We start from the raw sequence: 26,807 nt of genomic DNA, 5'->3' as shown, positions 1-26,807 counted from the left end.
ACATCTAGAATATAGCATTCTGTAGTGTAGGCCATGCTGGTCTCAGTATGGGTTCCGGGGATCCCCAGGGGTTCCTAAGGGGGTTCCAGGGGTCCAAAGCTAAATTAATGATAGTAATGAACCAAATGGACCCCTTATGGGCCTTTAACTCAGAGAGTGTACAAATGGAACCAAATGGACCCTTAAAATTGGTTCCATTTGTACACTGTCAGAGTTAAATTGACACAGGATTTTTAATGTGTGGATTTGGGTCTCAGAGGTGCAAATTGTCATCATATCATATAGGGGTCCGTGGCCTAATAATGCAAACTGGTTGAGAATCACTAGTATAGAACAACAGCACAGTTGTTGAAAATCTACATGAAAATACGTCCAGAGGCTAAAGAGTGTAACAAGTCTTGAATAAAGGATTACTTCACCCTGACTCATCTTAATCATTTTCTCTATCGGGGAAGAAAGCAAGTTTCACGTCTATGCATGAAACCCTGACACTGATTTACACAGAGGACAAAGTTCCAGTTTCAGCATGTTTTGGCCGCAGGGCGAGCCTAATGCAAATCATGTACACTGTACTGTATGTTATCTTATATGACGACTTCACCCATTTTCAACCTATCTTCATATCACTAATGCTCATTATAATATGGTAAAATGTTTGTCTGCTGTCTGTGTCTGAGAGGAAGGCTGTGGACAGTTCAGAAACCCACCAACCAGTGACATCATCGGTGGGGAATCCAAGCTAATAGAAACTTCAGGCTTTCTATTCCTGGAGAGTTAGCATGCTATAATAGAAGCCATTGTTCTCGCATTAATACAAAATAAAATAAAATATGTGAAATCTTGTTTGTAAAATAAAAACCCTGCCTAATGATGATGTAACTGGACAAAAATGGTACCATTTTATTATGAGCATTAGTGAGGACCAATTATATGAAGATAGGTTGAAAATGGGTGATGCCGTCCTTTAACCACTTGAATCCCAGTATGCCTATTCTGGGGAAACATTTGCATCTGGGGAAAGAGATTTGGTGCAGACGGAACAAAGACCAACTAAAAACAACCAAAGGCCGAACAAAGTGCTGCATAGCATGAAAATTACAACACACCTCAAAGACCGCAAGGTTAAAACACAAAAAGCATCAAATACAGAAACAGAATCCAAACAGGAAGACAAATAGCTGAGGTTAAAAAGTGGGACCACATGAAAAAGTGTCCAACCATGTCTCCATGAAGGCAGGAGCTTTTTAAAAGGCCAGGGAAACAGGTGGGTTTTGAGTCCGTTTTAAAAAATATCCAAGGAGGCTGCAGACCTAATCGGTAGAGGTAGGCTGTTCCACAATTTTGGAGCAGTGACCGAAAAGGCACGGCCACCTTTTAACTTAAAGCGGGTGCGTTGGACTTTGACAGACTCGGTTTTACTGAGAATAGAGGGTTCAAGTGGTTAAGATTCCAAACATTGGTAACGGGTGGAAAAGAGGTGAATGAAATCAATTGCATCTGGAGATAATAATGGAGGAAATCGCAGTCGGCGTCAGGTCATGGCTATCCTTTCGTTGGGCTGTTTCATAATCATTCTAAAAGGTGTGGAACTACTGTAATCAAAAGTAACTTAATTCATGCGAAGGACCCTGAAGCATGGAATAGTACTCTACGGGGAGATATCTGACCTAAATGCCAACTCTACCTGCAGGGACGTAGTGAAAGTCGTGTCTGGATTTGAGTGCAGTGCCACCCACGTAATTTAAATCTTGAACTGTATTAAATCAGTTACTTCAGCTATACTGCCCTGAGGCATGGAATATGACACACAGGGGAGGGTCCAATGTTGATCCTCTTAGCCTCCATGGATGCTTCGTTGCATGCAGGAGCAGGTCTGACCTTTAAAATAAACCGTCTGTCCATGTTCTCACAGGTAAATACAGCAGGCATTGTATGGCAGTCACAGCTGACATTCTTTGGTAATTATCTTTACCCCCGTCTGTCTGTCTGTCCACAGTTAATCTTGCACAATAATAGGTCGATCAGGGTCACACTGCGAATACAAAGTCAAGGACCTCAATACTCAAAATATTTTTCAAATCGATCAGCGACGACCATGTCATTTGTTTGAATGTATAAATCACGGTGCAATCATCCCTCTAGGCTATGGGTTAGAAGTTCTGCTAGTAAAGTAAACTACAACACTTCTGTCCCTCCGGCTTATGGGATGTACAGGAATTTGCCAATCACAGACATGCAAATTTGCCCATGCAAGCCGACGTCAGATGTTACATCTCACATCACGAAACGAACAAAATTATATAGTACACATAATAATGGGTTGAAAACTCTGCTTTGAGTGTCTGCCTGCCAACTCTCTCTCTCTGTGTATACTTGTATTACAGTGCTTGTGAGTGAGTGAGTGAGTGAGTGAGTGAGTGAGTGAGTGAGTGAGTGAGTGAGTGAGTGAGTGAGTGAGTGAGTGAGTGAGTGAGTGAGTGAGTGAGTGAGTGAGTGAGTGTGTGTGTGTGTGTGTGTGTGTGTGTGTGTGTGTGTGTGTGTGTGTGTGTGTGTGTGTGTGTGTGTGTGTGATGAAAGAGCGTGTTGGTGCGGCCCCTTCCACCCAGGACCCTTCCACTGACTGACGTGAAGCTGACAGCTATCAAACAGACAGCAGCGGCTAGTCAATAGCTGGCGCTACTGCGCCGCACCAGCTCTCCCAAACCTAGATCTTCCTTGAATAAATATAACTTTAAAATATATTCTATATATATATCTTAAATGATCAAACAAAGGTAAATATTATATAGTTAATGACTAGTGAGTGAAATGTATAATCTGCCATAAAATGAAGATAAAAACCTGTGCCTAGCTGTGTGGGCAAAAATCTTTACCATTGACTCGCAATGTTAAGTTTCACACATGCGTTGTTCACTCTTCAATGCAAGTGAACGGGGTCACCGTGTGCGCAGGTTTGCAGCGCAAAATAGCGCATAGATATCTATACACATAGATCTGCTGCACCTCATTCCAACTGGTGAGCTTCACTTTCTATGCCTTGTTATGTCTATGCTAACTGAGTTATGCCTCGATGCACGACAGTATCGTCGATCTATAAGCCCACAATGCGTCGCGGAGGTGACTTGTTGTGCGTGCGTTGAAGTATAAACCAAGCTTATTGAGGCATGAAAATCACCACAACTCGCTCAGTTCTCAACCGATTTACACGCGGTTTGGTTTGTATGATACAGGATTAAGAATAAGTATAATACAGCCTAACATACAGTATAAAACCTAACTTTGTGTCTGTTGTTATTGCAGTGAATGGATATGAATCATATAATACAGCAGTATTTTATTATTAGCCAAAAAAGGTACAAAAAGGTGTAGTACTTAATCTAAATGTTTGCTCATGCCATTAATTATGTCTGTCTTTCACAAATGAATGACTACTGCTAGGGCAGGGCCCATCAAAAGAAACTAGTGTGATAACAGATAATAGTACATGTTATTGTTGGCTTAATTTTTGGTGTAGCACTACCTGGGGAAAAATCCACCAGCCACCACTGCAGACAGCCTACGGCATAAAGTAAAGTCCTCCGTCAACACTCAACACAGGATCTCCGTCAAACCAGCTTAAAAAATCCACAAAACCCACATCATGTCAGACCATCAAAAGCATTCGTCTTTCACGCCACGCAAACAATGTGTTGGTGAGAAACAAAACGATAACAATAGTGTCCCTAGTCTGGGCATGTCATAATAGGCAAACATTCAGCAGACCTACAGGTTGCAACGTGTTGTGAGCTTGTAGATTGTAGAGCTTGTATTTTTGCTACTTGACAATGAACAATAAACAACAAAGTTTATACTGTAGGGAAAAAGGAGTGTTGATCCTGGAAGGAATACTGCTGGCATAATGTCGGCAACAATACTATGATGTATTTTTCACAAAGTGGCCGAAAATTTGCTATGCCAATTGGACCCAAAGGAATATAGTTCTACTAGTTCAAGGCACTAGTTGCAAAGGATTGCTTTCATGTCCATACAACCCCTCAGTGACAGATGCAGTAAAATGTGTTAATAGTTGTTTTCTTGACCTTTATTAAGCCACTCAAATATGTCCTTATAAAAAAACAAATGACTCAAAGTGGTAATTTGCTCAGCATTCCTCAATTTGGGTGTGATGGACAGACAGACAGACTTGTCTTGTCTTGTCAGGGGTTTGTACTCTACTAAGCGAACCTTTTTAGTTATTTGAGAGGTTTCGATTAATTGGGTAAATAAAATAGAGACACAATAAATTGGCTGGATGGAGGTTTGACATCACAGTCCCTGTCAAGATTTGGCCTCATGTTGTCATGTGTCAGGTAACATCCAAATGAATAGACTGAGTAACCAGCGGTGTTTCCGCTAGGCAATTATTTGGCCGGCCACTGTGACCAGCAAGGTCTATTTTTCCAGCGAGATGATAAATTAATCGCCATATTATATAATAAAGTGTTTGCAGTTACATGCATGTGCAAATAACTGATCATTACACCAACTGATCATTACACCTCATTTATAGTTTTAATGCACAGTAGCCTACATCATCATCAGCTTTGTTTTGTTTTGTTACTGTTATGTTCATGATGGTAAGAAACTTGAAACTGCAATGTGTCACCAAGTTATTCCACACTTTACTTGTTTTATTATCATCAATTGGGTCTGTGTTGGTTCATATTCTATTACCTTGGCTCCCGGGTCTGTTTGTCATGTGTAATAACCCAAATAGTATCTCTTTATTCCCTACAAAAATGTGCATCCCATGTATATTGTCTACAATATTGGGCTAATTAGCCTTATTGTCCTTCAATAAACTCAAAACGTTTTCGTATTATTGTGATGCACACACTTATTTGTGATGAAACCCAACCCTCACAACACAGAATCATCCAGAGAAAAGTCTGCCTTGCCACCAGGTGACACTTTTTTAAGCAGTCCAAGTTCATCTATAGGAGGTTCATTTCCAGACTGTAGATGTTTGAAGATGTCTACTTTAGACCTAGAAGTTCTGAACTAGAACAAGCTTCCCAGTTGTATCCCTGTCGCTTCCTGACTTTGTGTCGGAGTGCTCTTGAGCAAGACATTGAATGGCTAACTGCTCCTGATGAGGTGGCTCCTTGCATGGTTGCCTCCACCGTTGGTGTGTGTGAATGGGTGATGCATTGTAAAGCGCTTTGGATAAAGGTCCTATAGAAATTCAGACCATTTTTGTAACATATGTGAGGTTCAGTGAAAAGTGTTGTTGGATGTTTTGTGTTTAGACTCACCTTTCCAGGTCGAGGGTTGAGTTTTCCATGTTCCTTCTCCTTGGTGAGCTAAACACACAGAAAAGAAAGGAAAATGTCACCACACTAAGCAAGTGGTAAATCTTTAATGCATTTTCTAGTTTGAAAATTGAAGAAGTGAAGCAAACGTTGTGAATGATAAATCATTATCAAACAAGAGAAACTAAAATATACACAGCTTTGGGGTCAACAAATCAACAAATATTAAATTTATCAAATTATTTCAGACTGAGGAAGGTATGATTGAAGATGACAGGGAATCACAAACTGTCTGAACATTGGATGTAATTAAGTCACGCTGCTCGACGGGTTCTGGAGACACAAGGGAGGGGAGGAGAGAGAAACTCATCCATTTTGACCTAACAACGATCTCTTTAAACAGAAGCAATGGCTTCTCGTACCTGCTCAACCTGTTAAACTTAAGCCCTGTTTTATACTTCGTCATAGGATGGTGTCGCCCTGCAAAAATAGCCAATCTACAAGCTCACGTCGCATAGTGAGTTTGTAGATCTGCAATTTTAGCTTTTTTTCCCGCCTATATTGACTGCTGCTGATGCACGTGTGTTATGGCAGTGTTTCATGGTATAATCACTATGTTAGGTCAGCTGAGTTGCACAGCAGGAAAGGTCAGCAGGCTTTCTGTGTGCTCATCCTTGAGGTTGGTTCAATGATTAGACCGTTGTGGTACAGAATGTGGTTGAAATTTGACAAATATATCGAGCACACAGTTGATCCAATCTACTGTCACTCAGTGTGTGTGTGTGTGTGTGTGTGTGTGTGTGTGTGTGTGTGTGTGTGTGTGTGTGTGTGTGTGTGTGTGTGTGTGTGTGTCCTCACTGAGGGTCTGTCTGATATGGTGGTTGGAATTTTCGGATGTTTACCTGTGTGAGTTGGAATGTGCCCGCACCCTGTGACCAGTGTACTGATTTAAACGAGACTGTGTGTTTCATTGGTCTCAGATATCAGCCGGGCTCTGATCTCTGGGAGTTCTTTAGTAAACAGGTTATCTTCCATATCACCTTTCCCTACACCCTAAAAGAGACCAATTTGCAGAGAAAACCTAAGGGTTTTAACCCCTGGGTTTTCTTTGCCGCCCGTGCTTGTTTTTTTTCTTTCTTTTTTTAAGAACCTCCTTTTTTGTTTTTATTCTGTACTGTAGCACTTTGAGGTTTATTCAAATGTAAAGTGCAATACAAATAAAATGTATTATTATTATTTTATTATTATTATTAATCTATTAGTTCAAAAAGGTCTTCATCAGCATCACAGCGTTACTGATTTGAAAATGCATTGCTGTTTTCAAAGTTTGCCAAGACTCTCCAGGGGGCCGATGTGTGAAGATATTACTACAGATCACTGAGAAAATAGTGTTGCGTCTTGACCTTTCCAAACAGCAACACAACACCTTTTCACATTCTTTGGGAAAATAAGATGAGAGGTTGAATAGGCCTCCTTTAGACAATCGTACAACAGTATCATTGACTGGCTTGCATATCTGAATATCTAGCATGCCATTGTGGTTCAAAGGCTTCCTTTCCACCACAGGACAACAACATGTAAAACATACATAGGACTACAGTATATTTAGAACAGTGAATTACATCCATAGAAATTTCCCCCTAAACAAAACACATGCAATAATCCTTTTTGCATCTCGTCTGCGATCGTTTATATGCATATGAGTCGATTTTACTAAACAAATTGAGTTCAGTGTTGTTTAGGAAATAACAAATCCTACTTCACCCTGCAAGATTCAGAACATTCAATAAAAAAAAAAAAAAAAAAAAAAAAGTTACATATTGTGTACAAGTACATAAGAGTTAAGGTCATTACACACCGGCGATTATGCAAATATACGCAAAATTCGGACTCGTTCCGAATAATTAAAAGACGCTTTTTCGCTCCATGGAAGCTTGCATTGACTTTATAAGGTTTTAAAATAAAACGTATTATTCGCATAAAAAAATCGCCCCCGGTGTGTAAGGAGCTTAGGATTCTTTTGTTCTCGTTCATTTTCGAGAAAGTCATTCACTCAAAAAAATCTCATGAATATCAAACTCTATACCGAGGTTACCATGATGTGCAACAACAACAAAATGCAGCATGTCAAAGCCAGCATACCTGCACAATGGAGCTGCATAGTTATCGGCCATATATCATATACCATGCTGGGAGTACTATTACAACACATTGTTAATCTTCCTACTTGACTTGTTATTTGGGCGGATGCAGCTTTTCTTTCTCACTTAACCACGGATAATACTGCCAATACTAAACAATGACTTTATTGCATCGTCTGGGATCTAAAGTCAACCTTACTGGGTGCTCAGCATCCTTTGCGGGCATCTGTCATTTGTTTGTGGCAGCAGAACCTGATTCAAGCCGTTAAAAGAACAATAGAGGAATCCTGACACGGTATAGTCCTCAGTCCTCACATGATTGAGACACTACTAGTTTGTTTCTTTGTTTTCTTTGTTTCTGGTCATTTTCAGAACCATGGTAAATGTGTCTAGTTGACTGGATCTAGGCGGGGATTATGGGTATTTGTCTGTAAAAGTCACAAGCTCCTGCCAAGATGCCATTGACTGGTGTGATTTGTGTGGCTGGTAAGCCAGCCTGAATATAGCTTGAATCCAGTGTATTGTTTCAGAGACAGAGATAACGGCAAATAAATATAATTAGAGAAGCTGTGGGTGAAATCAAAACACCAACAAGTACATGTCCTTACAAGTGAACTGTGAGAAACCGGTTTCATACAGTATAATCTTTGAAATCCAACGTTCATGTCTTAAGTGCTGTGGATTAAATTACTGAACATCCAGACCATTAGACGCTGGCAGAGAAGACCACATTGAGAAAAAAACACTGTTGCTAGGATGTGTGTTTTATCAGTGGGTCATAAAAGAGAACTTACCAGGGGCAAGTCAATACACAAATACAACGTGGAGATACTCTTCATAATTAGTCATATATAACAATGTTATACACGTGTTATACACATGTTGAACAGCTGTTGAAGAGGATCGGTTTCTTCACTGTCTCTTTAGGATAATAATACATTTAGCCTAAAGTCATTTGAACAAAACACATAATTTTGGCCAAGGGACACACAAAGTATAAATTAGCTTTTACCCTTCAGCCATGTGCTGTACGATTTACTTTCTCTGTTTGATTTGATTTCTCTACTTCAAGCACTATCATGCTCATGACTTTTCTTCTTTCCCCTCTCTGATGTCACTTTTGGTCCCTGAGGAACTAATAATAATACCCATACTATCTCCCTGCTTTACTAAATCAATCAATCTATCCATCCATCCATCCATCCATCCTCAGTTCTGATAGAAAATGGTTGAATTCAATGAACCCTCATGCAGGCTCACACACATATATGCAAATCCACATGAAAGCATATTTTTTGACATCCCTTCCCTCCCTGCAGGCTGCAGCTGGCCACTTCATAAGGCTGTTCGTGCATGCAGTTAAGAGAACATGCAGTCTCAGCAAATCTCTGATTCAAAATATGCACCGACACGTTGGTGACAGATGGGAGATCCAAAATGAGACTCTCTGGGGCACTGGGGCAGAGAAAAGGAAGAGTTAATCTCTTTCTTCATCCTCTCTTATCCCATTCAATCCGGGGACGCATCTGTGTCATTTTAGATTTCTTTGGGCTATTCAAAAATAGCAGATATACAAGCTCATAGCGCCGCACCGAGTGTCGCGCTATGAGCTTGTAGATCAGCTATTTTTTTTAAATTGTGAAAATGTGCGTGAAAATCTTTGAATATATATATGTTTTGAAGGGAACATTTATAACTCAAATCTTTGCTTCTGGGGGGATAAAAAAAAGTTTTTTGAAAAATAATTATGTTGCTATAATATCAGTAGTTCTCAAACTTTTTCATGTGAAGGACCTCTCCAAAATGATATGAATTTTGGCCACGGACCCCCATCTCAAAATATTTTGTTCCAGGAGTTGTACAGAGTTAAAAATGTTCGCTTTAGAAAAATATATATTCACGAATTTTTCACGAATAAAAAAAAAATAGCAGATCTACAAGCTCATAGCGCGCTATGAGCTTGTAGATCTGCTATTTTTGAATAGCCCAAAGAAATCTAAAAAAGACACACAAATGCGTTCCCGGTTTGAATGGGTTATTATCATTACCTCCTCAACCTCAACCTGCCCACGATTCACCCTGTCGACGTTGTTCTCATCAAATATCAAACGAACAGCAGGAGGGAAGTGAAGGTAAATACAAAAGGCGGGGCGTGTCTCTCTCCGTCTCTGCAGGACCAGACAGATAGCTGGGATGGGCAGGGATCTCAACAGAAACTTAGAAAATAACAGAGGAGAAGAAAAATGTCACGCTGTGATTTATAGATTCCTAATGCTTGCCAGGAGGGTTTTAGTGTGCCGAGGCGCTAATCCGCCTCCTAATAGTTTGGGAAGAGGAGGTGCAATGTAAAGTCCCATTGAGTATACACGAGAGCGTGTGTGCACGTGCGTGTGCGCACACACACGCACACACACACACACACACACACACACACACACACACACACACACACACACACACACACACACACACACACACACACACACACACACACACACACACACACACACACACCCCCTTAACATCCTGTCAAAATGTTCTGCTTCTATTCTCTCATGTCATATCTGAAAACGAATTCCTCTATTTTAACTCTTCTTTCCTCTCTGCTGACAAAGCGGAAGAAGGATAAAGCAATAAAAGTCAACCCAACTAAGACTATTGTGATAACAAAGTCAAATATACTTTACTCTTAGAGATAAGAGGCCAGCAGTTCAGCTGCAAACAGCATTGAGTCTCAGCTTAACCTGTGGTAACTGTTCTGATGCCTTGGCATTGGGATATAGGTCTGAATTTAAAGTTCCAAATGAAGACGATATAGCAGTGTAAAGCAATTCTACAGACAGTATGACTTACAGAGTCTTTGCATAAAGTTTTTCTCTACTTATTGTTACATAATAAAACACAACATGATAAAACACATGTATTGAAGAAAACATGTCAATATGTATGTGGTTGTAGTCTGAGGTCTGTATTTAACCACAGAAAGTGGTGACTCATTCTGAGACAGAATAAAAAGTAGTTAGAGTAAAGATATTTAGCTTACATACTTAGAGTAAGAGTTCCAAGTATTATTGAGAAAGACTAACAAAAAACTTCTGGGAAGGCGGCCGAAGACGTCCATCATAAGAGACTAATCGTACACAAGAGACAGATGAACTATTTGCAATGAACATAACCACATGGCCTAGTAAGATGGTTAATCTTGCCTAATATTAAGAAATAGATGAAAAGACGGGGTGGCCGAGACCTATTGCCTACTGACAGAAGGGGTATAAATATTACTGATGTGTGTTGTAATCTGGAGAATTTGACCATCGCTTGCTTATGCCATGCTACTTGTAACCTATAACTGCACAAATAAACCTCTATATTGAAGATAGACTGTCTTCATATCATTCTACCGGCGAATAGAGGTCCTGTCAATAGATATCTACTTCACTACGAATATTAAAGCTACAACAATGGCATTTTTATATTTTAGACATCCAACTGACCTACATCATGTGCATAATGATGTGCAATGGTGTAAAAAGCTTTCATTATGAGAGTACAAGCACCTACGATAACAGCAAGTAACGGAAAGTAGTACACGAGTCAAATCCGACCTAGTTCGGATTCCCTGGTTATTCCTGCTGAACAGGAGCCCTGACGTTGGAGTGCTAGTCTCCGATGACATATTCCTGATCATTGCAAATGTCACATCACCTCCTAGGGGACTTGACATTAACCATATTCACACGGCGGCCATTTTGCTCTTACATCATAATCGGGTGGTGGCAAAACCCACTCTAACCAGGTTCACGTCAGAGAATCTTTCTACTTTTTGTATGGATAGCAACCTCTTCTGAGCTAAAGCTGGAAGATGCTTATGTGGAGCACTAGGTGACCGGGGTCAATTCAACATAAATACTCAGGAAAGATGTTGGTCTCACAAACCCTATTGTTCATTGTACAAATTTTCCTGAAAGAAATCTAACCCAGACTGAAACATTCTGGCCACTGGCAACATAGAGCATAATATATCCGCTTGCAGGGGGTGCTGACTGATGTTGAAGTTCCTACACTGTAACATCTGCAGTGTTTTTTGACACTCAGCGAGTGTACAAATGTAAGCAAATGGACCCATAAGGGTCAATTCATTCGCTTACATTTGTACACTCTCAGAGTAAAATTAGCACAGAGGATTTTACAGTGCATCAGTGTCAATGAGTCACAGTCAGTAACATGAGCCCAAGACTAGCTGTGTGCTGTGACCTGAATGGAGTTGCTATCTGGGCCAGTGGATATCCGCCAGACTGCGACCAATGCCAGCAAATACCTCATGTGGCAGCAGTTTGTTAAAGCTTGACCAAACAACACTGTGTGTGTGCACACACACATGTTGTATCACAGCAATATAAATGTGGTTTACCAGTTTCAATAGTGGACACACCTTTGCCCACATGTACGCAAATATTATACATGCATACACATTCTGTGTGCATGCACATAGTATGTATGTATGTATGTACATATGCACACTCTGTGCATACACATAGACACATCCGATCAAGAGAGATACCTACAAGTGCAAAAGACAACACAACAGGAAACCATTTGCATGGAAAGCTGTGCTCGCTGTGTGTGTGTGTGTGTGTGTGTGTGTGTGTGTGTGTGTGTGTGTGTGTGTGTGTGTGTGTGTGTGTGTGTGTGTGTGTGTGTGTGTGTGTGTTGAATTCAATCATATCCCTAGATAATGCTTAAACATGACACTGTTTTAGCAGGGAACATTTAATGTTCCTTGCTTTACAAAAAGTACATAGAGATCTGGCCTCATTACATGTCATGACGTCTCCACCCATCTCCCCTAAGGCACACCTGCATGTCTTGTGGTTGCACCGTCTTTATGGGAGCATTAGAAAACTGCACTGACAGCCTGGAATAGTCATTAGTCAATTTTGTATGGTGTCTATTAGGGCATGAAAAAGTCAGAAGGCAGTTGACATCCAAGGTCCTGTTCATTTTATAAAGAACAAGTTGTCCTCAGAGCTGTACAATGAATCACTTAAGTAAAGAAAAAGTACACATGAGATGCAAAATAAAGCCCAGCAGCTGCATTCTGAACTAACTGCAGAGGAAACGGAAGGAAATGAAGGCATGTCACAATCTCGTGACACAATCTTCAGATCTTTAGACCTTAGCAATGGTTCTAAGCTACTGTAGATGAAGCTCCAGCCCACAACAGAGTTGATTTGTCTGTCAAATTTCTAGGAATCAACGAAGACGACTTTCTTTGCATGAGTATGTAGATTTGAGGACACAGGACCTAGGTTGGTGGCTAAACCTTTGGTGGAGTCAGGAGGACCAATTATGATAACCTCCATCCTTCTCTCATTAAGCTTGAGAAAGGTTTTCGCCATCCAACCTTCCTCGAGGCGATCAAGGACACACTTGAGTGATTATCACTGGATTTCAGCGTAAGGTATAGCTGTATCATCAGCATAGCAGTGGTAAGGAAATACTATGTTTATGAAAAAAATAACCTGGGGGGAGCATATAAACAGAAAATATAATAGGACCTACAATAGAACCTTGAGGTACTCATTATAGACTTTAATGAGAGCTGACTTAGGGCTATGGTGTGGCAAAATCTGGAAAAGCTGGGGGAAACATTTCCAGTACCTTAGGACCAAAACTGCTGGGTCTATGTGTGTTGGGATTTTTAATAACATGTTGGACCACTGTATGTTTAAAACAAGATGGAACAAAGTCATTACTAGGTAGTTAATTATAAAAAAATATATACTGTATATACAAAATAAAAAAAGGTTTGAGTGGCATTTTTATGCATTATTTTAGATGGGTTAGGGTTAAATGTTGAGAGAACACCAAGGGCAAAGAGAAATTAGAGTCATGAGAGACAACACTGAGGTTGGATTTGAACCAAGGTCCGCAGAACATATTGTGTGAGCACTACCTGGCTGAGCCACCAGATACCCCTGCCAGCTATTTATTATTGATAGGATACTAGGCCCTATAGTACTGTCCAACACTTCTCTAAAGAGACATGAGGGAACAAGGTCCAAGGGGCAGGTAGTAGGCTTTATGTGTGAGACTTTATCTAGCAGATGATGAAGAGAGACAGGTTTACAATTCACATTTCCAAATACATAATTGCAAACATGTGGATCTCAGGATCCACATGGGAACGGCGTTGCTCAATATGAATCTCAGAATTAATGTCTGACTTGTGGCTATGATGTATGATTCCAGATTTGGCCAAGGTGATAATAAGATAATAAGCCTGATAAGACTCCCATTATAAAATTAAAGTTCAATATTTCAAAAAGAAAAACATACTGTACAGTACGTGCAGTTTGCAAGATTAGCTCCGGGCACACTCACACAGACAGACACTAGACTCATGCAGATGAGATGAGGAGAGATGAGAAATCTTAAGCTTGCCAATCAGCAATTCTTCACACACCTCAGGAGTTAGTTCAGGACAGGCAGTAACAGGGTTAATTGACCCTGATGCTGCTAACATTAACTCTGGGAGTATGGGAATATTTACAAATTAAAACATTTTGCCCTCAAAATTGGTATGTAGCTAAGCAGTCTCTGTAGCTTGTCTCACTCCCGCCTAAGGGCACAGGTGACTTTTTTTGTCAGGGCTGAGGTTTTTCAGGTTTTTACTGGAGCAACAGAGTTTAAAATGAAGTAAAGAGACCATCTGCTCTGTACCTAGTACTGTACACAAGGAGGGGAGGCCTCAATAGTGCTGGTTAGGGGAACAGCTACACTGTATAAGAGTCAGAGAACTACTTGGCAGTAAAATGGGTACGATTCACAAGCAAGAGTGATTTATGAGATAGGAATGTGGCATCAAACATGATGGACCAGTGATCAGACAGACAGACAGACAGACAGACGTACTGTACATATTTTACAAAGTAGGAGACAGGAAGGCCAAGTGTTACAGTGAAACAGGGGCAAGAGTATGACCATGCTGATATGTAGGGCCCATAACTGTACTGCAATAAACAAGTCAATAAGATTTAAATATGCATCGATCAAAGGCATATCACAATATCATCAAAATATAATCGGACTTGGGCATAATAAAAGACAAGTCTAAGAATTCTTGCGCTGCTGTGTATGTGTACTATATATCATATTTACTAAATTGACTAAAACTATTTTTTTACAGATCCGGCTGAGTCTCTACTCACATGCAGACATTCATACATGAAAAAACATATGCACACATACTCATGAACATACCGTCACAGACCACAAACGTGCACAGAGAGACACACAACACAATACGTGTTACGTCATCTTTCTCTCCAATGCAAAGTGTAAAAAAAATGTGTGTTGTTGTGACAGCGATGAAAATGGAGGGGGGGGGGGGGGGGGCGGGGGTCCCGGGATGGGGCAGTGTTGAGCCGGCTACATAAGAGGAGAACATGCACATTGTGTGCAGGTTTGTGAAGGATATATGGAGAGGAATCTATTGTGTTTTGTCACTGTAGACCAGGATACCATTTCAAGTCATCCCACTCACTGCAAGGATTTTGTTTTGTCAAAGCTGGACATTTCTTAATGTAAACAAATCGATCGAATTTAATTGGTAACTTAAGTCATACTAAAACGTTTTAATGTATACCTACAATACATCATTTCCACATCATCCGCTACATCCTGAACTTTTGCACCCAGCTTTGCATGGGGCCCGATCCAAAATGAATTATTCATAGGGCTGCTCGCCCTGAGGCCTACTCAAATACCTTGTGACACCCAGACACAGTGTCTTATACTGTATGGGAACAAAAAACTCAGTTTCTAACGGTTCAGCAGTTATACTCACATAAGCATCAGGGAAGGCTCTGTATTTGGGCACCACAACTTTCTCCGGTTCAGGCTCTGGGTTCTGGAAGTGAGACCCTCCATGGACACTGTTGAAGAGCGGGGTCGGATTAAACCCCTCGAAGAGCGAATTCGGATGCATCCCCTCGTTGCTGAAGCTCCTCTGTAGGACCTGTGTGCTCACTGCTCCAGCACCGACACCCATCCCCAGGCCTAAGCCCATACCGATCCCCTGGGTCTGGCCAAACTTAGAGAGGGGGGAGTCTGGGGAACTGAAGTGCCTGTGGTGCTCCATGGAGCCGGAGGGACTGAGGTGGTGTGCAGGGCTGTTGTTGGGTGAGCCCAGATTGAGGTGCGAGGGTCTGCTCATACGAGAGTTGGGATCATCAGCCCCCGTCAAGGAACCACCAGACATGGGAGAAGAGGAGTTCAGGAGGAAGGAGAACTTCTCGTAGCGGGACGGGGACGCCATCTGCTCATTTCCAGTGCCGTGTCGTCCGCCAAGCTCCCTCGGTCCCGTGCTTATGCGGTCGTTGGTTGACCCTGTTTCCGGTAGCGAGCTGGTGCGGAAGAGCGAGCGTTGGGCCGGGGAGTTGGCCTTGCCATTTTCCAGGGGCTGGTCAACAGATGATGACCGGTAGCTGGAGAAGAGGACACTGTTGTCCAGACGGGAGCCGGTGTTGGGCATCTGAAGCCCGCTGCCCCCGTTCAGAAGCGATTCGGTCTCCGAGGATTGCCTCATTACAATGCTGTTAGCAGTAGAAGCTCTGAGGGGGAGCGTCTGGCCTCTGCTCCCGGACTGCCCCTGCAACTCATTGTGCAAGACACAGATATCATTAGCATTATTTTATATTATAATATAATTCTAAAAACATGTACTTCGTAAGGTCTGCACACCATGTGCACAATGTCTTTATACTTTGTTTTTAACTTTTATTATTATTATTTAAAAGATTCCACATTACGTCAACGTATTCCATTCCCTGCAGTAAAGCAAATAAAACAAACATTTGCATTATCTGTGTGTACACATGCCTTACCTGCTGTTTCAGCTTCATCATTTCCATAGGGCTAAGCGACTCCTTCGGAGTGGCCCATCTGAACCCCATGTTGGAGGCCTCCGCCGGGGCCCCTGGAGCCGGAGGGGACTTGACAGAGTTGGGGTTGGCATGGCTGGGGGTGTCCTCGACGATAGGGGCCAGGGAGCTGAAAAGGGACGGTGGCACCCCACGCATACCCCGTGATCTCTGGGGGGGTCCCATGCTCCTCAAGGTGTCCACAAGGCTGTCCATTTCACTTTGACAGGGGGAATCTTGGTCCGGGGAGGCGGGGGGGTCGGGGCCCAGCTCCACGCGCGTGGCCTGGAACACTCCAGAGAAAACGGCGTCGTCGTCGTTGCTGCCCTCTACTCTGTGGGCGTCGGTGTCGTTGCCACTGGTTGGAAGCGACGGAGAGAAACCGGAGAGCGAAAGCGGCTGCGTCTCCCAGCTAGACTTTATCTTCTCTGGCACAGCCTCTCTCTCTCTCTGTCCCTCTCTATCACCTGCAGGTGCAGCAGGCTCCTCCCAGCTCCCGACGCTCCTCCTCCACTCGTTCTCTCCTCCCGCTCCTCCTCTTGCTGCCTCTCCTGCCTCGGAGCTCTCACAGCTCAGATAAACGTCGCTCCTGTCACTCAGCCTGTTGCCGGGGGAACTGGGTGTCTCTGGGGAAAGGGTGGAGGAGGAGGGGGAGGAGGAGGAGGTGGTGAGGTGTCGTATGTACACTGGAGCCTTGGGGAGGGGGGAGGAGGACAGAGGGGCGGTGTTTGTCACACTGGAATCCAGACAGTCTGAAAGAGAGGACTCCAGTGTTGGGTCAGGTTTATACTGTATAACCCCTTCAAAGCAGTTTCTCCACTTGTACTCAGGTTCCGACGAGGCCGCATCGGCCCCATTGAACTCGGCCACATCGGTCCCATAGGACTCGGCTGCAGCGGTGCTCGTGCTACAGCGGTCCACCGTATCAGGGCAGTGATCGGCATCGCTGTTGACCAGGGACACTTTGCGGAAGCGCTGCTTGGATTCGTCCCTGCCCTCGTGTGGGGGAGACGGGGGCTTAAGCGTTAAGACGGTGCTCAGGGTGCTGTAGCCCGAATTCATCTCATTGGCAGATTCTGGGTCAGGTTTATGCTGCTGGATCCCTGACACAGGGACGTCTAGAGCTGGCCTGGAGACAGCTGAGGCTGTCAGAAACCTACAAAAAGAAAGAGAGAGAGACAAAGACAGATGTATTGATTGTTAATAATTTGTTAGATTGGTCTGAAATTGGTCTTGCATCACAGCAGCACCACTTACAACATGAACGGAACAAAAAAAAAACATAATTAAGAAACAAAACAATAATGCATACATTTAACATAACATTACAATCACAAAAGACAATATTCAAGGCCCATCAACGTAAATTTGATCTGGGATCATGCTCTATATTTAATTTTAGGATTGACTGGGGCAGAGAAGAGTGCTTCAGTCTAACCCTACATAACAGTGGAACCCTCTTTCTCTGGTTGGATGGTAACAACTTGCACTCACTCTTCAGGACATGGTGTGGGTCAGAGACAATGTTGTTGGCTGATTCTTAAAGTTTCTCAATGGGTTTGGCCTACAATCTTTGAGCATATTTTCACTTGGCAGTAAAAGACAATAACTTGAAAACCTGTAATATTGCAATACCACAGAGAGAAAGAGAGACCCTAAGGAAGTGTACTTAAACCAGTCCTTTTGAGGTGTGGTGATCATGTACCAACTATGCAAATGACACAGGTAAACCTTGAGCATCCTGCAGATATGCCTTACGTGCACTGCAGAGGAATGTTTACAGAGGCCCTACTCAAACAGAACATTGTCACATGTTCTGTCTGACAGGTGGCTGGCTATTTCTAGGACATGTTTATGAGTTAAAAGGTCTATAAACGTTTTCCACTTTCTGCGTAGAAAGTGAAAATAAACAGTGAAGTGGAGTGAAAATAACACATTATCCAAGTATTCAACTTCTGTAAAATCGCTCAGCAAGGTCAGCTTTATTCAATGCTTAGACATTCACACAGTTGTTGTTGTGCAGCAACACTGCTGTCTAATACCATTTCTGAATGTATATTTTGTATTAAACAGCATGCATTACCAACTGATGTCAACTGACACAGCTCAAAATTACAAAAACACCTCTTAAATACTGCTGTACACTGCCCAACCCTTCACTTAAGTACAGTACTTCTCACAAAGGCGTTAACAAAGACTTGATTCTAACTGACTTTTTCACACAAACAATTCAACCAGTTTGTTGGTTACACATTTCTTACAAAGATTACAGTAATACTGACTGCATATGAGTCATAAGCTAGTCATAAGCTAAACAGTAATTGTGAATCCATACTAAATGTATGAATCATTTAGCATTTAAAGGTTAATCATGTTTTTATGTATAATAGTTACACAGGTGAAAGATTAGGTGGTGTGGCTACTGTACATAGTTGGCAACTTGGCACTTGGCAGAAATCCCTTTTGATCTCTGGAAAAACATGGATACCTTCCAGGAAATAGACAGTGATGTATATCATATTTAAGTTTAACAGCAGTATGAATTTGTCATAATTTCCACAACCTCTGTATGAACTATTGAATTATTGCCTCCTCTGCTGTAGATCGTTCTTAAATACCATTATAAAATCATAATGTGAACCGTTGAGAAACCTGTTTTAGTTGAGTTGCAAAGTGACTGTGAAATGATTTTTACTCAATACACTGTATCTATCAAATCACAACATAAGAGCCGTGAAACTTCATGTATTAAATCTCGAACTCAAGTATCCGACATGGTGCAATTTGATGGTCAAAGGTCTAGGTCAAGAGGGTCAAATAACACTGTTGGACATACAGTATGGAACTTCAGAAGTATTCGTCATAGAAGGATAAGACTGATTGCTCGTCTCATTACAGGCGATGTGCCATATGGCTGCCCTCGTTTCAAAATGGATCACTCTGTGACTGTTCAGTAATGGTAATTCTGTCAAATAAAAGGTCGGTAGGTACTTTATAGGTCCACAGAGGGAAATTATGTTATGCAGGAGCCCGTAAGAGAAAAATATAGTATACAGTATACAAGGCAGGGCAATACGTACAAGAAAAAAGGTTCATGGCTATATTCCAAGTTTCAACAGTAAATTGACATATGACTAAAAAACTAAAAACTACTGTACATAAAGATCAGCACAAGCATCAAAACAACAAAACGGTACAAATTAAAAAGCAGTACAATGCAATGTTATTATTATAATTAGACATCATGCACGGTATCAGGGTAATGCAGTAATCTGAATATTTGTATTCAACAAGTCTTCACAGGCTAATTTATTTTTTAATTAGTAGACAGGAAGAAGGCAGGGAGAAATATTTTTTAAAAGTCTTTATTGTAAGGTGGCATGATGATTCATGCCCTGATGATTCATGCCCTGACCAGGTATGCTAGTCAAACCATGTTGGCATCTTTTTAACTACGCAGCCACCTTACGATAAAGGCTTTTTAAAAATATTTGTTCCTCCATTCTACTTGCTACTGCTGTCGTTTTAGTGCCTGTAACTTACCTTTTCTTGTTTGGCTATATCTTTGTTCCCATGATTCTTTCCACTACACTACTTGGGCACCTGATTATTTGTTATGCTGTTGAATTTAACTTTGTGCTTGCTGTTCACTCACTCACACACACGCGCACACGCACGCACGCACGCACGCACGCACACACACACACACACACACACACACACACACACACACACACACACACACACACACACACACACACACACACACACACACACACACACACACACACACACACACACACACACACACACACACACACACACACACACACACACACACACACACACACACACACACACACACAGTACTACAATACAATAATAGACTAAAGTACAGCATTAAAAAAAGGGTGAAAAAGGAATATGTATGGATCAATGTTAAAGAGTATAAACACAGCAAAGCAGTTATACAGTGTATGATATGTAGCCTACAGTATATGTGGGGATGTTTAAATAAGATCATATCTCCACGGCAACACTGTAACTACACTGTCTGTGTATTTGAATACTGTGATAGTAAAGGATGTCTTTGAATCCATGATTCGAGTCCTTGTGGATTCAAATTTGAGCCTGACCGATACACGGGTTTGGCCGATATATCGACTACTTTTTTTTGACAAAATTGGGATGGGAATAATATAATAATAATAATAACAACTTGAATAGTTATCCTGTTTGAACATGCCATGTACTAGAAATTAATGTTATTTGCATATAATATAGGATCATCTTTATCAAAAGGTTATGTTTATTTTGTAAAATATCTCATAGTATATAAAATATGTCTAAAATAGACAATTTATATTAATAATATAATCAAATAATATAGGATTACTAATTTTACAAATGTGTTAAACACATCAGTAATTGGTGGTCCCGAACTCTCCAAAATGGGGCCAGACACAAATTCAAGTGTTATCCACAGTATCCATATCATACTGTGTATACTAATATTCATTCTGGTGAACACTTAGATCGTCCTTGTATGTGTATGGGTGGGACACGAAGCTTACAGTATCCACGCCGTGCTCTTCACAGTGACCACAAAGAATGATTCACTTCGTATGTAGATGCAAATGGCTCATGGGAAAGAAAAAAGAAACTTGTTTATCAACTCGGAATAACATAGAAGTTAATTTCTATGTGGCTAGATCAACAAGAACGATGGGCAGGGCTGTGAGCTCATCTGAGCCAGCAAACCACACTTGAGACCAACAGCAAAACTCTTTCATTCTGAGGCCAAGTGTCATTCCTTCCTCAAAACTAAAATACTACAAGGAGAACTTTGACTGGATTGTGCATAATCATATAGCTGCAAGCAACTTGCAGTACTAGAGGGTATCTATAACCTCTAAGTTGCAATTCTCTCCATTGACAGCCCCATTCAAGAAACAGAAAAGTCCTATCTGATTTTATTAAATTATGATAAACTCACCCGATAAAATCATGACGGCTTGGGTAATGACATATTCATTTAGGAACAACTTTTTGTCAATAAACTCCATTCAGCCATGATTTTTCTAATTGTTCATTTTGGGTAGCGCTCCTTCACTTAAGGTCCTGTGTGGCCCAAGTTTTTCGAAATTGACATATGCAGGACGTTGAGTGATACGTTGATACTTTTATTCTTATTTCTCTTGGTTGGGTTCTTGACTCTAACACGTGTCTGTACCTCTCATGTGTTACACTTTCACTGCTGTGACACCTGAAGGTGTCAATGTTTATCTTATCTGATATTATCTCAACATAACCACTAACCAGTGTTTTCATAGCCAAAATACAGGCCCTCCTCTCACCTCAACTCTTGCATCATGTGACCAGTGTTTCTTGTTCTTGGACAACTTTGATTGCCTTTTCATCCTTAAATTCTTTCAGCATCGACTTAACCTCAGCACCACACCCAGATGGCACGCACAAGTAAAGCCTCACATATTCCACAGTAAAATTCGCATTGCAAATTTAACTCAAAGAGTTACATTTACACTGAGGATTTCACTTTGTTTACTGTAGCTCCTACTGAACCAGACATCACTGTAACATGTAAATTAGAATACAAGACAAACACATGTCTGCTCGCTAGCTCTCTCTAACTGGAGAGACGCTACACACAATGAGCTGACTACATGCAGTCTCTGTTGAACAGATGCCAACCCAACATATCAAAGACATTGGAGCAGGCAGTGAGATGCAATATAGGGAGCTTAGCACAAACAAAGGAATTCAACTTCCCACAGTTACAGTATATTTTTCAACGGCACAATTTGTATCACATGCTATCTGCCAAGTACCTCACATATAACTTTGGATGACACCCAACAGCTATCTTGTATAAAAGGCATTATGAATAGTAAATACATTTATAACTAGAAAAAGTGCTCCTCGGAGCACAGGTCTCCGCCAGGTCAGGTACGTTATTCTGGCCTCCTGGTGGCGCTATAATAGGCCAATGTGAAATGGGTGCCATTTATTCTTAGGTCTTTCACGGCAATCAGACGCTGCATTCATGATTTGAGGCATTTTGTTCCAAAAATGTGTTTTGCTAAATTAGACCTGCTGGTGGCGCTATAACAGGCCAATGTGAAAAGGGTGGCATTTCTTCCTCGGCCTAGTGGGAATGTGCGTGTGACATTTCACGGAAATCGCAAGCTGAGTGCATAGTTTGAGGCTTTTTGTTCAAAACGGACCAATCCTGCAAACTTTGGAAGCCAACCATAGGCAATGAGGATGGAATATGGGAAATCGGACAGATCCGTGTTGATCACATGACTATAGAGATACTGTGTACCGATTTGCATGACGTTTGGATAAAATCTGTAGGAGTAATGTAAATATGCACAAATCGGCCTCCTGGTGGCGCTATAACAGGCCCATGTGAAAACATTGGGGCAGAGGTTCTGAATTGGCATCCAGGGAGTGTGTGTGCACAGTTTCGGAGCGAACGGGCCAACGGTGCCGGAGATTAGCTGGTAACACACAGACAGGAGGGACACACACACACACACACACACACACGGACGGACACACGGACGGACGGACGGAGGGTAAAACATACTCTCTCGCCATGCCTTCGGCCTGGCGGAGACAATGAGTGCAATAGAACAAAACATTCTACAACAACATAAACATTGAACTGTAGATATACTGTACGTACATGGACCATTCTGCAGGGCACAGTTAACTAACGGTGGCTCAACTTTATAAAGTTCACAGTACCCCGTGCTAGCTATACAAAAATATGTTTAGATTTAGTCCAATGATTATGCAAGAACGCATGATTTGAATTAAATAATGGGCAGGGTGTTCACTTTAAGCATTTCCATGACTCAACTCTGCTTCGCAGGGAATTGCGAAAATGATCAGAAACAGAATCATTTCTTTTTTTTCTTTTTACCAAGTATGCTCTTTGACTCAGACAAAAAAAAGAAAATATGCTTCATAGAGTAGATAAGGAAAGAACTGTATAAAATATGAGTATGGCATGCAAAAGTGAAAAATTAAGGAGTACAGGGTCAGACCAGGTGAGTAGCGTGAACACTACTGTGTGTGTGTGTGTGTGTGTGTGTGTGTGTGTGTGTGTGTGTGTGTGTGTGTGTGTGTGTGTGTGTGTGTGTGTGTGTGTGTGTGTGTGTGTGTGTGTGTGTGTGTGTGTGTGTGTGTGTGCACGCGCGAGTGTGAAAGAGAGACAAAACAAGTCATGTATCGTATCCTCTATTGGACAGAAGATGATGACAGAGAAAAAGGTAGTTTAGCTTTAGTCTCAGTACTGTATGTGAGATGATAGCAGCCAATGAAATGTTGCTACATATGTTGGCATATTACAAACCGGTTTAGTACCTTGTGCTTAACCTATGTAATTATATCACAACCTGTCAATTATAGTCAAATCATATATGATATACTGCATATCGATGTCACCACATCACACCATAGAAAGCAACCACATGAGATGTACAGGAACAGCGAACATATAGTATGTACTTTGGCACATGGACAACTTGAATAAATGACTGGGTGCACCGCAGTTACATGTACAGTCATGAGAACAAGCCTGAGCATTAGTATATTCTGTGTTTCTTTCATTTAACATAATACCCGAGTCTAATCGGGTTAGGTGCTGCTTAACAGCTCCTCCAGATACACTCCCAAATACTATTTTCAGGCCTGGTGGTGCATAAAGCCTATGAACACACACACTCAACACATCTTTATGCAATACTGGCTTTTAAGTGCAAATGTCAACGGTGTAATAGCACAGGATTCAAAAACATTGGCACAAATTTGTAGATATTTTACGCATCTGTGTAATATCCCCTTATAAGCATGGGACAATGCCTATAAAAGAAACAGAAGCCCTGTTAGCCTTTGTCACACAGAAAACCTCTATGGTGGACTAATGCTGATTAAGGAGCAAGTCAATAATCCGAGTAATGTGCTGTAGGCATTATGCTGGCCCTGCCTACAGTAGGGAACTGGTATCCTACAGTATACTGCAGGGGTACTCAACTACAAATCTTGAAGGTCCACAAGTCATTTTTTGAATAAGGCAAAGGTCTGTTTGTTTAAGTCGGTCAATCGAGCCAAGCTTATCAAATCGGATCCCCTCCCAACCAACCAACTTAATAAAACTGGAGTGCAGATCATAAATCTGGGTTGAGGCTAGAGGGGGTCCCTGCATGCGAAGCGCCACATTTCTTTTTCATTTTCCTCTAATCTAGCTAATTTGACACGGTGTTATGTTAATTCTTCATTATTAATTACTTACGATGCATAAGTGGGTTCAGGTTCTATTAAATAAGTATTTTTAATTATTTTAACATTTATCTTTATTATTCTTAATGACTTGGGGGGCGTCCAATATGAAGCTAGGGGGAGACCCCCGGGATTTCCGCGCCTGGTGCAGAGTATGAAAACATACATGAAAATAAACATGAAAACAACAGAACAACAATTCGCACCCCCTCCAAGAATCCCCTAAAAATATTAATCAACTAGAAAAAGTGCTCCTCGGAGCACAGGTCTCCGCCAGGTCAGGAAGTTGCAATAGAGGTTGTGTTGTGTTTAACAATATAAGTTTTATAATCAGCGTATCAACCTGTCATTGATAGTTTGTCTATAATGTGTGTGAATGAAGATGCTTCATTAGCATGAGAATGGTAAATGTTCCATTGTTCTATACATGACAGTGTATTATGCATGGCAGTAAGGTTTCATACATTTGTATATCATGCAGTATAATATATTGAGTAGCAGTTAATAGCAATTGACAATGACTTACAGTAGATGGTACTTGTAGTGTGTTGTAGGTAGAGGATTTATTATGACAGGATCACAAAGATAAACAGTACATGGTTGATGCGTTGTGTACTTATAAATCATGTAGGTTTGCTATTTTATAATATGTTTTTCATTAAAATAAAAGAATGCTTAATGAGATTAGGCATAAAGGGTAAGGTGGTGTAAAGTACAGATACAGGAAGTTGGGGTTTATGTTATTAAAGAGTACATTCTGACAAATATTGATTTGTAAGTGCAATGTTGAATCCTGTTTGAAAGTGTGAGTGTTCTTGGAATGTCAGTAATGATACCATGGCATGTTAGTTACTGTACAGACATTATAGTGATGTATTTGAAGTAGAGAAATGGTGTTGGATGTATATGTGGGAGTTGTTGTATGTGTAATTGTTGACAGGAGGGTGATGTTCTTGATTCAAAGCGTAATGTGAAGGTCCATAGTCCACTGCTGTGTAGCATCTGTTGAGGTACTTCAGTGAATCATCTTCTGAGGTACTGTGAAAATATGGGAATTGTTGTTAGCATGCGAATAGTTAAGAGGCAACATGCAGGCGTGACTTGGTCCGGTAAGGAATGCAGTACAATTTAGAATGTTTTTATACATTGGATTCTTCAGAAGCAGACATAATGTCCACGACACTGAGTTGTACTACTACTGCGACTAGCACTACTCCAACTACCACCACTAATAATCTTTGGCTGGCTATACATTTGTAGATTTCATTTAGATAATATTGATCTTACTGTAGTAGTTGACAGGTTGTTGTTGGGTTTTATTGATGTGACATCTTTGGTGTTGTACTTTGTAATGGTATCACAGGATTTCTTATTTGCTGTAGAAGGGAGATAAATGTTCAATACAGTTGTGTTATTACATACTGTATGTGTGAAGGAGTATCAAGGGCTCATGTTGAAAAAGGATTGTGTTTAGTGTGTTTGGTGATTGTGTAGTTTGAGTTTTGTGCTTACTGTGTTGTTTGTTGTTCTTTCTTTTTCTTTCTTGTGTTTTCTTGCGTTGTCTTCACTATTTGTGTCTTTATTGGCAGAATTGTGTCAATTTTCTCCTTGTTTCTCCTTCTCTTCCCCTTGTTTTGTGTTGTCTTTGTTTCTTTTCTGTTGTCTTCTTTCGTTCTTTTCTGTTCTTCTTGTCTTGTTTTGTCCTGTGTTCTTGTGTTCTATGTCCCGTTGTGTTATCTTTTTTTCTCTATTCCTGTTTTTATTCAGTTTTTCTTTCAGCTTCTTCTGTGTGGTCATCATCTTTATTAAGCCAAATCCAATGTGATATGGATGAGGTCATGGTCTGAGTAGTAGGTGTCTACAACATGTGTGGAGACTTTGTCGGGTCTGTTGACATACACATGGTCTAGGAGTGAGCCGTCATCTGTGGTTGGTGTTGAAACAAATTGATGGAAGCCATACTGTAGCATGATATCTAGAATCGCGTGTTGTGGGTCAGTGCTGAGGTTGAAGTTGAAGTCACCTAAAATGACTGTCAAGGTGTTGTTTTCGAGTGATTGTAGGAACGCAAGAAGGTTGTCAGTGAATCTTGAGGGGTTCATTTTTGGTGGTTTATACAGTGTGATCAGGTTGATTGTAGT

General features: G+C 41.1%; 1 protein-coding gene across 1 annotated transcript in view; it reads right to left on the bottom strand.

The window, feature by feature from the left end:
* Window positions 1-26,807, bottom strand: part of crybg2 (crystallin beta-gamma domain containing 2) — a gene marked incomplete at its 5' end in the record, with an annotated part of 89,865 nt that overhangs the window by 13,964 nt on the left and 49,094 nt on the right. The window contains 3 exons of the mRNA XM_084080361.1: window positions 5,295-5,342; window positions 15,282-16,085; window positions 16,321-17,512. Of these exons, the coding sequence (XP_083936487.1) occupies window positions 5,295-5,342; window positions 15,282-16,085; window positions 16,321-17,512 (2,044 nt within the window). The remainder of the gene's footprint in view (window positions 1-5,294; window positions 5,343-15,281; window positions 16,086-16,320; window positions 17,513-26,807) is intronic.

Source organism: Gymnoscopelus microlampas, assembly GCF_963454915.1.
Source record: "Gymnoscopelus microlampas genome assembly, chromosome: 15".
NCBI lineage: Eukaryota > Metazoa > Chordata > Actinopteri > Myctophiformes > Myctophidae > Gymnoscopelus > Gymnoscopelus microlampas.
The sequence above is the reverse complement of the archived record's forward strand: the minus strand, read 5'-3'. Positions and strand labels throughout refer to the sequence as shown.